At 39.5% G+C, this 13,040-nt stretch overlaps 1 protein-coding gene across 37 annotated transcripts in view; it reads left to right on the forward strand.

Moving 5' to 3' along the window:
• Positions 1-13,040, forward strand: part of PAK3 (p21 (RAC1) activated kinase 3) — a 257,986-nt gene that overhangs the window by 228,350 nt on the left and 16,596 nt on the right. For all 37 annotated transcript variants that reach the window (XM_070258529.1, XM_070258517.1, XM_070258541.1 and 34 more), the window contains 5 exons: positions 176-224; positions 541-653; positions 2,389-2,506; positions 3,948-4,047; positions 4,554-4,750. In XM_070258529.1, the coding sequence (XP_070114630.1) occupies positions 176-224; positions 541-653; positions 2,389-2,506; positions 3,948-4,047; positions 4,554-4,750 (577 nt within the window). The remainder of the gene's footprint in view (positions 1-175; positions 225-540; positions 654-2,388; positions 2,507-3,947; positions 4,048-4,553; positions 4,751-13,040) is intronic.

Raw genomic sequence — 13,040 nt, forward strand, 5'->3', positions numbered from 1 at the left:
ATCATGGTCGTTTCAGGTGTAATTACTATACAAAACAGTTGTTCCGTTTTTACTTCATCCTTTAATCTTGAGTTTGCCAATTTCCCTCTCCTGAAAATAATTACATTTTATTTCAAATAAAATATATTGGTAACACTTTGATTGCTTATTCATTTGATAATTTTCTCCTTCACAGGGCATCAGGTACTGTTTATACAGCGCTAGACATTGCAACAGGACAAGAGGTAAGCGCTAACATTCAATCCTAATTTATATTTCCCTTTATTCATATTGGTCAGATTTCCTCTTTGATGGCATCTATGCCTGAAAAAATGGGTAGCGTTAGGTTGACGTGGGAGTTTGCTTCATTGGTGTCCAAAGTGTCTGAAGTGGCTGGTTCACTGATGATTGACCAAATAAAATGGGCATGGGTTTGTGGCACTGAGAAAGAGCCTAGTAAGATAAAGAATCGCGATGTCTTACTCTGTATGCTAAAAAATATGGACGTTGGTGTTTACGTTAGTGATTGTAACTCATTCTTGCATTTTAATCATCATTCAGGTGGCCATAAAGCAGATGAACCTTCAGCAGCAGCCCAAAAAGGAATTAATTATTAATGAAATTCTGGTCATGAGGGAAAATAAGAACCCCAATATTGTTAATTATTTAGATAGGTAAGTGTTTTCTCTCATTATGTACTTGTTTTCTTTATGGGATGTCATTTTCTTGGCAAATTATTTTATTTAGGATCTATTCACTAAGCATTCTACAAATATTTCTTAAATGCTACAAAATCACAGAGTATCAGATCTATTGCTAAACTTGCACCCACTTATCTTTGTCCACCCATAAAACATTTGAAGACATATTTCATGGTCTTGCTTCTAGACATGAGCAGTGTGTGTAACTTCCTTTTGAGGATCGCGACTGCGTGTTGGCAGGAAATAGACTATGGCATATAGAAGAGAGCCGTGGTGTTTTAAACATTTCATCAAGTGTTTGTTTCGAGCTGGTACAGCCTCTGGGTGTCTAAGTGAAGAAGGCTGACTGCACTCGCCCTGCTTTAATGGGCGCTTTGTGATTAACCGACAGTGGGGTCTAGGGAATTGAGACTTTAATCTCAAACCTTTTTCCTAGACCAGGTAATTAATGGCTTTTTCATCAGTGGCATTAGCAGTGGGTTATAAATAGGCATTCAAAGACAGCACTAACTCTTCACTTGTGGTTAACATCTGTCTCACTCAATTTCAGTAAGTGTTTGTTTAGCACCACTGTGCAGTGTACTCTGAGAGGATAGAAGGAGATAAGACTAGGTCTACAACCTCAAAGAGCTTAAGATCTTGCTTTCTGTGTGTTGCGCCGGGTAGACCAGGGGTACAGAGGGAGGGGAAGGGGGATGAAAAAAGGAGCGTCAAATTTTGCAGTTGAAATCAGTGTTTCGTAAAGTGTCATGTAGGGACCACCTGCAGCAGAGTGACTTTGCTTTTGTAATTTTGTAAAAATTGCATTTGTAAAAAGTGGAGATTTCTAGGCTGCTCTCCATAACTAATGAGGTAGAGCCTGTGAATTTTCATTTTTAACAGGCTTCCCAGGTGACTCTTACGGGCACTGTTGTTTGAGCACCACTAGATAGAAAGTGTTGCATCATATTGATGTGGAACTTAGGGCAGGGTGGAACCATTGGGGTCATTCCATTCACTATAATTCCTCTCGCTTGCTGAGCAGGGGAAAAGAGAGACCAGATCATTCTGCTAGAGTGCCTTCAGATGGTTCCAGGTGATTTGAATTTGCCTGAATTGTAGGGCTCTGATGTCTTTCTTCCCCATTTTTTATCATTAGGGGTGTGTTCCTCAATAACTACTTAAAGATAATGGGCATTGTCACAACTGACTTCTTTCAGAACTGAGACTGAAGCACAGTAAATCCATTGCAAACATGAGTCTCTTTGATTCAGCAACTGCTTGAAAATGTTTCAGTAATTAATTCAGTAGAATCAAAAATAATGCCGAGATCTGAATAAATAGCCTATAAATCTGAATGCCATGAGCCATTTCAGTCCAAGAAGTCAATGTTATGGCTCAAGTTATCCAAAAGGACTATTCATTGATCTTGTTGATTGAAACTAGCTTTTATAATGGAATGACTGACAGTAGTCCGTCACTAGAGGCCTCCTTGCTCCTTTCCTTCTTCCTTGGTGCACAGTCCTATCTGATGATCCTTTGATTTTCCATGTATATTCTCTTCAAATGTTAAGGATGTGTCTCATTATCACCATCATTAATATTTTCCTCTTGCTATGTAATATGGCCAAACGCAGAAACTAACTGCAAATTGCCTTCTTAATGGGAATATAAAGAAGTCCCCCCTTCCTTAGGCCTGAGTCAAAGTCTTTTTCTTTTCTTGTTATAGCTACTTAGTGGGTGATGAACTATGGGTAGTCATGGAATACTTGGCTGGTGGCTCTTTGACTGATGTGGTCACAGAGACCTGTATGGATGAAGGACAGATAGCAGCTGTCTGCAGAGAGGTAAGAAAATAGAGCATTTCTACCTGATAAGAACAGCAAAAGTGGCAGTTCTTTATCTCTGGTTGTTCAGAATGTTTATAACAACAAAGTAACAAAATTGGAGAACCTAACCTCAAATTAAATCCTAACCTAATAGCACTCCCCTGCCCATCCCTCTCCAGCTCCTTGTTTTCTTTAGTTGTTTTGCTCTGGATCCTTTGAGTTCCATTATGCTGTTCACAAGGTGCCATATCTAAGCCTGCATGCTGTAGTGCCAGTGAACATGGAAAGCAGTGATGTTGGCATGGAACTTCTTTCCAATTTAGGGAAATTTTTACATGATAGTTATTTTGTCCTCCATGTGCAATGTGAGCCATGTAAAATAAAGACCACGGTATAATCCCATCATTTTCTAGAAGGCAATTTAAGCAAGGTCTTTCCTCAGCCCAGAAAGTACTTTCTTTCACAGAATAGTCTGGACCTCCCCCCTAGCCCTCCAGTGGATCTGAGGGTTTGCCTCTTTTCCAATAACAGTGTCATATCCCTAGTTTCAAGCTAAACTAAAGATACTTTATTATGTTAATTTTTTTCAATATTAAAAAATCACATTCCTCATTGGAGTCTAATCTTGGCATTACCATCCACTCCATTCATTGTGGTGAGGTTTTCTATAGACACAAGAAGGAACTCTGGCCCACTGAAACTTGAGAACCAATAATAGGGAAACAAAACCAAATAATTTCAGCTAGTCTTTGCTTGTCCTTTATTTTAAATTTTTCACTTAAATTTTCTCCTTCCTTGTTTTCCTCTCATTCCCGTTTCCTTCTCCCCAAACATGCACACATATCCACCAAACACATACATTTTCTATTCATGCAATAAATCAAACTAATAATATTCAGGGGAATATTCGACCCCGAGCCTGTGGTTTCAATCTTGTAGAATTACGATGCAAAGCCATTTCTAAACAAGTAACTATAGTAACTTCATAGCCTAGAAGTGGTTCCGAAACCTGGCTGTTCATCAGAAACAGCTTGGGGCATTTGTTTGAAATGCGGTTTCCTGGGTCCCACTCCAGGCCTACTGAATCAAATCATACCGTGGACGCAGAAGCTTACTGCATCTGTATAAGACGGAGCTGAATCCATATCCTCCAGATAACTAGGTCAAAGTGTGATTATACTAATTGGTTAGTTTGACTGTATTGATGATTAAGTGCTACTTATCACACCATCACTCTTCATGTCCTAGTCTGACTCGGGTGCCTTCATGTGTGTAATGCTAAGTAACATCACTGATGTAAATTGTAATGTGACTTCAGACTAGCGTTAAAACATTGTGTAATCTATTTCACTTGACAACATAAAATTATACCCTTGCCTAAAATTTATCTAGGAATGAAACTCAAATTTTTAAAAAATTCTTTGTGATATAATTAGAACTTTTTTTTCTGATTCAATAGTGCCTCCAAGCTTTGGATTTCTTGCACTCAAACCAAGTGATCCATAGAGACATAAAAAGTGACAATATTCTCCTTGGGATGGATGGCTCTGTTAAATTGAGTAGGTATTTTGGTTCAGATGGTGTTTGAGAGAGTGTCGGGGAAATTTTGCCCTTTTACTGTCTATCTTGAGAAGATAATGGCTATTGAAAGTGATTGGTTTGAAAGCATTTAGAGCCCAGTTTGAAGTAAAGAATGTTTCTAACACTGCATTCCTGTAGAACACGACTGAACTTTTTAGGATTAATATTTCAGAATTTCTAGTCACTTCCATCTGCTGGATGACAAATACCTAATTAGAAAACTGAAGGATTCTGTAAGTTGCAGGGAACAGTGATAGGGAGGGAACCATATTGAGGTTTAGTAAAAATGACATCCTATCAGTCAGTTATTTCAGACCCTTTTAAAATCAGGACCAGCTGAGAGATGAAGTTAATAAAAGGATATGAGCTAGGCAGTTGTGGAAGCTCAGTGTCTAACAAAGGAGGGTACAGCCGTAATTGAAAATGACCTATTGTAAAAGAAAAATAATTCGAGCTGATTTTAACTGACTTTTCTTCTCTGCAGCTGATTTTGGGTTCTGCGCTCAGATCACCCCTGAGCAAAGTAAACGAAGCACTATGGTGGGAACTCCCTATTGGATGGCACCTGAGGTGGTGACTAGAAAAGCTTATGGTCCGAAAGTTGATATCTGGTCTCTGGGGATTATGGCAATCGAAATGGTGGAAGGTGAACCTCCTTACCTTAATGAAAATCCACTCAGGGTAAGTCAACAGCAAACTCAAGTACTTCATCCCTAGGAAAAGGAAAAGGCCAAACGTCATTTCATGCTTTCACTACAAATGGCCAGAATGGGCTCTTTCCTGGGACAAGTGCCATGGAAGTGCCAAGTTATAATTTCCAAAATTATTATGAGTTGTTTTCAGTTTATCTTAAGATGTCTGAACAGTTTTCTCAAATGCTTTGAATCAGTATTTCTAATGTCAAGGGTCTTTAAAATATTTTAGTATAGCTTTCTGCTGTTAGGAAAGTAGAGCTTTTTTTAAGTAAGATGTGAGACGAAAAGAGTATTTTTAACAATTGCTATGGTTAAATGATCTATCTAGGAAAAACTTGATTTATAGTTATTTTAACAAAGTAAATAAATACATTTCCAGAGCAGCTATAACTTTTAAAATTAAATTTTGTTTCATTATCAGTAATGATTTATTGAGCAACAACAGCTTGGTGGGTATTGAAAGGAACACAAGATAGACACAGCGCCAGACTGGTGAAATCACAAACTTAATTAGACTGTCAAGTAGAACATGAATGGAAATAGTTGGTGTTGGGTAACTCAGTTTGCTACTGCAGAATCAAAGGTTTGATCCTTATGCCGTATGGTTACCTCTGCAAAGAAAACAGCTCCATCTCATAGCCTAACACCATCATCTTTATTCAGAAATGTGCTGTTGATCATAAGAAGAAAAGGCAAAGGAATGTGAAAGAAATGCTTGCTCTGTACAGAAGTGAGCCAGAAGCTATTTTCTTGTATATAACCTAAGGGTAAGCCGGAAGCTGTATTGTATATATAAAGGGCATAGAACTTGAAAAGAGGACATATGCACAGATTCAGATTCTACTCTCAAAACGCATGCAGAGTGCCAGTGCTAAAGGCATCTTGCATATTGTTTGCATCATTACCACTAAGATTCTAACATTGAATTTTACCCTTGGTATACATAAAACATTGTCCTTAGTAAATGGTTAAGTGTTTACGTGTTAAGCTTATGAAATCCATATTCGAGCAAAAAATATGTGGCTTTCTATACATGTAAAGAAACCTACAAACTAATTGTCTAGTTGTTTTTGCAGTTGAACATTTTGTAATTGGCAGCTGCACTCCCTATATGGAGAGGAGGACAGCCTCCTCCTCACCCCTTCCTAATTCCCTCTCTGGTATTTCGCCTCTTGTCCTATCCCTGCACTGATTAGAAAACAACAGATAGGAGTGAAGCTCTAATGAATGCTGTGGGCTATTGCTCTGGTCTCATGAAACAGTCTGGAAGTGAGATGTGCACATTGATTAGCTGCCTGCAGGGCTGAGTGGAAATGAAGAGACATTTTCCCACCGTTTGTGGGTCAGTCCTCTATGAATCTAACTAAGCCCACCCCTGACCTACAGACCAGCACATCAGGATAATTACATGGACTCGCCCTTATTGTTTAACCACCTTTGTCCATTAAAAATAGCAGTGAAAGAGCACATCAGGCCTCTTGTTTCCATGGATTTCCTCCCCTTAAGTCTTTGGAGTTTGGAGGCACTAAACGGATTATGACTATTTAGCTTTCTGCCTTCTAATGAGTAATTTACAACCTGAAAAATTTAAGGATTAAATAAATGGCTCTGTAAAGCAACTGGTCTCAGTAATGCATTTATTACCTTCTTCAGTTCCCCAATTACAATTGATCGCTCTTGAGCTAGGCTGTTATTGTTAGAAAAAAGGAAACAAGTTTTAATCTTTATAGGCATCTTCTAGCCTGGGATTAGAACTCATAATTAACAGCTTGTCTCTTAGAATCCACAGGCTTCTATCTTAACAAGTACTTGCAGATTAACAAGCCACCAAGTTCAGGAAGCCTACATTAAGGCTATAACAAAAAGACGCGTCAGAAAGACCACCCTGTAGAATTCTACTGATAAGGATTTACTCAACTTTGCTCATTACTCCCTGTGTGTGATCACCCTCCAATGAATCAATCAGCATGTCCATATTGAGCCAGCCCTCTATCTCTCTGCTAGGCACCATGAGTACTTTTTTAGTTTTTGATTTTAAATATGTTGTCTTCGTGTTCTCTTAGAGAAAACACAATGTCTCAGGCTATATGCCCTTGTTTAGGATTTGAAAAATGTAGTCACTGAAACCATGGAGAGATTGGAGAAAAAAGAAAATATAACATGAGCTTGTAGGAAGCCTGTGTTTTCTTGGATCCTGGTAACCAGGCCATGTGTGGGGAAATAGAAAAACCGCAGAGCTTCAGGAGAGGTATAAAAGGGAACTAGTTAGTCCTTCTTTCTTTAAAATCCTTCCAATACTGCCACCCATCCACCACTTCAAGCTTTGAGGAGGAAAGAAGGAAATAAGTGTAAGGAAGATGGTGGTAGAGTAGAGGGTGGTGTTTTGATGTGAAAAGAAATTCAGCCCTTGTAGTCAGGCAGATCTGGATGTGTCCTGGCTCGACAACCTACAAGCTCTGTGACCTTCAGCACATCATTTAAAATATTTATAAGCCTGTTTCCTTTGTGTAACATGAGGGTGATATCTATCTTTCAAAGTTAGCGTGAAAGCCAAGTAAAATAATGCCTGTAAATCACCTAGCACAGTGTCTAGCTCTTTATAGGAAATATATAGAGGGAGACATTTATATATGAATAGAAAAGTGAGAAAGGAAAAAGAGAGAGAGGATTCTTAGGGTGCTTTTTACCCATTCATGAAGGCAGATTAGGTTCCCCACTTCCCCCGAAGATCTTCCCCTCCACACTGGCTATACTCCCATCCCCTTAAGGAGTGGAGGGTTCTGCACAGTTCAGTACAAATTATCGTGAACATGTAACACTGAACAGGAGAGGTTAAAGGTGAAGTCTGGGGCTATGCTTCTGAAGGTTGTTTGCATTTCACTGTGGCTTTTTTATGTCTTTGTTGTGTCACTTACAACTGAACAGCCCCCCCATGAATATTGCCTGTTTAACGTATCATTGACTCAAGGAATTAGCTACTTTTTCCCCATAGTTAAAAAGTGGTTGGGATTTTTAAAAATGTAATTTGCTCTGTACGTAATTTGCTCATAAAATGCCTTTTAAAGGTCAGAAAGTTATTAACTGTGCTGATGTTATAAGGTTGATACCCATCCAGAGACAGAGAGGAGACAAGCTTCTTACCGTCCCCCACTGCTTGAAGTCTTTGCACTCAGTGTAATTGGCCTTAGACATGTTGTTCTGTGACCCATGGACATTTTTAGTGCGGTCTCCAATAATAAAGTGCTTTGTTATTTCTGTTTGCCAAAGTGACTGGGGTTAAAATCGAACGTTCCCTGTGGATATGCAAATCAGATGTTGGTGTTCTGCTTATCTCCCCAACTTTTTTGTTAATTGAAGATATATATTTTTTAAACCTGTGATTATACTGACCTGATTCTAAATAAGGAGGCACAATCATTTCCATAAAACAAGTCTTTGGTTTGTTTTGTCCTCAGTACCAAGAGTGCCTCTTTATTAACTTTGCATTCACACATAATGAGGCTATTCTTGTCAATGGATTTTGATGGAATTTGGTATTTGCGAAATGTCTCAGTGAAATCCAGTTGAGGTCCCCATGGACCCTGTGGGTGGAGCCCTGTTTTATGTGTAATTTCCCAAACCTTTATCCTAGCTGAAATGAACTTTAAGTGTTCTCTTTCTACCCTTGTTTTAAGCATCTGAGAAACCGTATCCAACATTGGACCTTGGGAAGATAGTTATTGGTATCAATAAGAGATATCTGAATGCTAAAAACAGTATGTAGTATAGTATGTGAACCACTGATCCTATACCAGTGGTTCTCCTCCGTGGTCACATACCGAATCACCTGTGGAACTTTAAGAACCAATGACGTCAGGTTCCCACCCCAAGGACTAGACCAAATACAAAGCTCTGTGGCAAGCCCTTTATAGAACCCTGTCTAGACTGAAAAACAATTCTTCATCAGCCCTCTTTAAGCATGGTTGTTCAACCAGAAAAGAGACACTCTCATTCTGCCCACATTTCTCCATTTCATCTAAAAAAAAATATCATGAGTAACTCTGTCAAAGCCTTGTTGAAATCCTGACACACTCTGACATTCTCTGATTTACCAGTCTAGCAACATTATCAAAATAAAAATGACATTAGTTGAGCATATACCTCCATGAAATGCCATTTTCCTTTTCAATTTTGCTTCTCCTGAAAATGGAGTTCAGTGTCAAAATGTGCTGGCTACTGAGTACGTAGCACATATTGGTGATAATAAAGCCATCAGTCTGACTACTCATGATTAGGAGTACATTACCTGTATGGCCAGGGAGAAATCTAAATTCAGACCTGTTGTCGACACTAGGAAGCTCTCTACTCCCCCTTTCTCTGCACTTAAACACAAATTTTATTTATTCTTACTTTTTATCATAGAGCCAGGGAAATTCTGGTTAGTTTGTACATCTAGCGAAGCGAGTTAAGCAGAAGAGAATCTCCAGCAACTAAAAAACAGCAACTAAGGGCCAAAGAGCTTCTCGCTCCCTCCAACCACTGGAACCTGTGTTGTAGATTGGAATGTCTGGGTTTGATGGCGCGTGCTCATTTGGAATTAAAGTCAGACATAAACTTCCTGAGTGCCAGAGAAGCAAGCATACTTTGCTAGCACTCAGTCAATATTGTTTTGAATGTATTTCAGGAAGAGCTGGGAGCATTCCCTTCTTTTTCCGTAAGCCACTATGGAACAGCAAGGTTTATTGATGGTTTGTTGACACTCCTACTTTGAGGGCAGACCTATGCCTAAAAGGAGGGGCCAGTTGGGATAACTGCAACTAAAATAATTATAGAACAGTAACGGGCTTTCTTTTTAATCAGAAAAAAATATTGCCTGTCAAAAGATAGACAGCTCTTAAGAATCATTTGTTGTCAGGAATTTTAGCATAGGAAAATGGGACCTAGCCATAGAAAAGCTGCAAGTCTCATTTAGATTGTAATTCAGAAGCAGACAGCTCAAAATGGTGAGTTATGACCCAGAAGACAGCCAAAGGAGAAATTGATTCCACAGCAAACTAAAATCTGAGACTCTGACCAGGTGAAGAGAAGGGAAAGAAAGATTAAAAACGTGGTGACCAGGGACTTACCGTTAGCCAAGACTGATAGTCCCTTGTCCTACTATTGTCTTATCATTCCTCAGTGTCCTTAAAGCATGGCTTGGGAAGAGGCCAAGGATGTATATGCCTATTGCCCTAATAGGTACCAGACCTATAACTAAGTAGTTAAGTCCCTTGAAATCAAAGTTCATTCTAAATAGACGAATCAAAGAATGTGATGATGGGCATTTGTCCACTGAAATGCCCACTCACGTGTTTTATTCTATGGCTTTTAAAATCTGTTTTTGCTAATGAAAAATTGACTTCACCAAGAAAATTAAGAATTTCTTGATAATTAAGATCATTTTTGACCTTTTGTCATCATTTTGACACATACTTTTTCAAACCTGGTTACAACATTATTTTAGAAGATCCTTTGCATTCTGATGAAAGGATACTCTGATATGTCTTGCATAAGCCTCTTGGCAGAGAAAGTTAGCTTGATTAAGGCAGTCTTAGCTCTATAGCTGGGAGAGCCAAAGTGCTAACATTATCCCAAGGACTAGGCTGACCTTTTTTCTGCAGCTTCTTTCTCTCTTTCTCTCTTCCTCTCCCCCTCCCTTCTTCTCTTTCTCTATTTCTTTCTTTCTGACCCTTCCCCCTTGCCCCTTCCTTTTTTTTTGGTAAAGAATTGCCCCAGTGCTTAGATGGCAAAATTCATCAGTACTTTTCATCTAGGAGTGGCCAATGAATGTGAGAGGACTGGACAGGGAGGTTTCCAGTGTTTTTATCAACTGTATACCTTATGTGAATTGAAGAGTAAATTCCATTCCCATGTCTGCCAGTCAGGAACTCCATGACCTTGAATAGGTTACTTTTCACTGAGCTTCCATTTCCTTATCACTTCAAATCAGTGGAATTTGACTAGATTATTTGTTACCAGTGGACTCCAAGAAGCCCTAGAATTCCTTCGAGTTCCTTGGGCTTGAAGGGCCCAAGGGAGAGGTCATAGGCTCTTGATTCCACCAGAACAGTTCCTCTTTAATTTGTTTTCTATATTGGGCTTTCACATGAGATTTACTGAAATAAAAGGGGAAACTCACATGTCTCTTACTCTCATTATGTGTTCTTAGGCTGTAGATAGGCCACAGCTTTCCCTGACTGCTGGAAAGGCCATGGTTTGAGTGTGTGTTGTGATTGTCAGAAAGCAGCTCAAAGGCATCTCCCTCATCACCTCCTGACTAAATCTGTATCCCATAGAGTGGAATGATCCCTCTTTTCCTACCAAGTAAAGACACTTGATCATGACATGAAACATGCTATATGTGGGACTGGGCAACCCCAATCTGACAGGAATCTCAGGGAGAAGCCAGGGAAGAGCACTGCAGTGATAAAACTGCTGCAAGGACCGTGGTCTACAATGTGGGGTGTGATGGGAAGAGTTGTATGTTACTGTAACCAGAGCGGTTCCACTGATGAACTGTAAATAAAATAGAAGTTGAAACTCATTTATGTGAGCAGTGATTCACGTCTCACCGATCTCATCACAATCTGGCTGTTTTGGTCTTAATATCATAATTTGGAAAAGCCTGAAAGAATCAGGGAGTTGGTCCTTTCTTACTCTAATATTCTGAAATGAGATATGAACAAATGTATAATATTAAATAGTACCTTAGAACTAGAAATGAGGTGTGGGATGAGGAGAAAATGGGAGGTGAGGAAGTCAAGATACCAAATATAGACAACGTTTTGAGAAGTTTTGTGAGAAAAGGACCAGAGAAATGAGACAGTAGCAGAATTGGACCTAGGATCAGGTCCCCTTGATCTCCCTGGTCTTTTATGCTTTATCTTCATTTCCCTTCCTCTGCATTCTACCAGCCACCTTCTCTCACCATTGTCCTTTGGCCCCTATCTTTGCTCCCTCTGCTTCTCACAGCTTTTCTTCTCTACCTCCTGCTCCATTTTGCTTTCCTTCCTTATCTAGCTCTGTGCCTACTCCCACCCGCCATTTCCAAATCCTCTGTGGTTCTACACCTTAGGTGCTGCTTGGACTGCCCGGGTTGCTTCCTGTGCATGCATAGCCTGCTCCATGTTTCTTGACAAGCATTATTAATTCTGAGAGATTAGAATGAGCACATACATTGTCAGAGTCATCTGGTCTTTATTTTCTGGCAGTGGCCAGTCCTTTATGCTTGAAAGGAGCACTTTAAAGCTTGACCAACACCTAAAGAGTCAGTAGTTCCTAATTATCTTTTACCATCAACCAATAAGGGGATAATCTATAATAGATTCATTTTAAATGACTTTTAAAGGATTAAACAACAACAACAAAGCCCACTCCGCATAATTTGGTGACAGATGAGAACTACTATGCAGGACAAGTAAGGAGCTAACTTACACCACATTGCTTATGCAGTTATCACACTGGACTGTTGGGTTGAATAAGTCAAAGTATAGAATAAAACGTTATAATGTGGTAATTTCCTTTTGCAGATTTGGCCCCATTTACTTTCTTCGTAGAAAGAAAGAAATGTCAGGGCCTTTCATGAGAACCATAAACACATCAGAGGCAGCAATACACTCTGGCCTTTAACCTCTGAAATCCCAGGTCACATGTAAACTAAGTCATAAGGTGTCAAGTCACTTGTTGCCAAATCTCTCTCATAAAACACTCAAAGGTAGTTGAAAATTCTAAAATGAGAAAGGAACCAGGACATCAGTAGGTTGCAGGCAACAACCAGAATACGAGCTGCTCATAAACTCTCAACATGTATATAAACACTGGGGAGTACAGGGTGAAACCCTCTGAGTACCTGCCCTTTGTTCCCTATTTCCAAGCAAATAGAAAATGACCTCAAGAGAGTCCATTTCCTCTGTAGAGGTAGAGGTGGAGTTGCTAATGCTCTGTGTGCCTCATTTCTTGAAGAGCCCCTGTCTGCCTCTGCTGTGAGAATTCCTACCTCAGAGACTGGGAACCGTGTGAAGTGATATTGTGCAGTCAGTGGCCAAGAACATGGACTCTAGACTCACACTCCCTGAATTCAAATATTGATTCCCTCATTGCTAGTTGTATGATATTCGACAAGTTATTATATTAACCCCACAGGCCTCAGTTTCTTCGTCTGTCAATTGGGAATCAGGGTGTTGTTATATGGATTAAGTGAGCTAATCGTAATCAGTCAATAAATGTTAGCTATTAATACTTCCCATGGACATAGTATT

This window comes from Equus caballus, chromosome X, assembly GCF_041296265.1.
Source record: "Equus caballus isolate H_3958 breed thoroughbred chromosome X, TB-T2T, whole genome shotgun sequence".
NCBI lineage: Eukaryota > Metazoa > Chordata > Mammalia > Perissodactyla > Equidae > Equus > Equus caballus.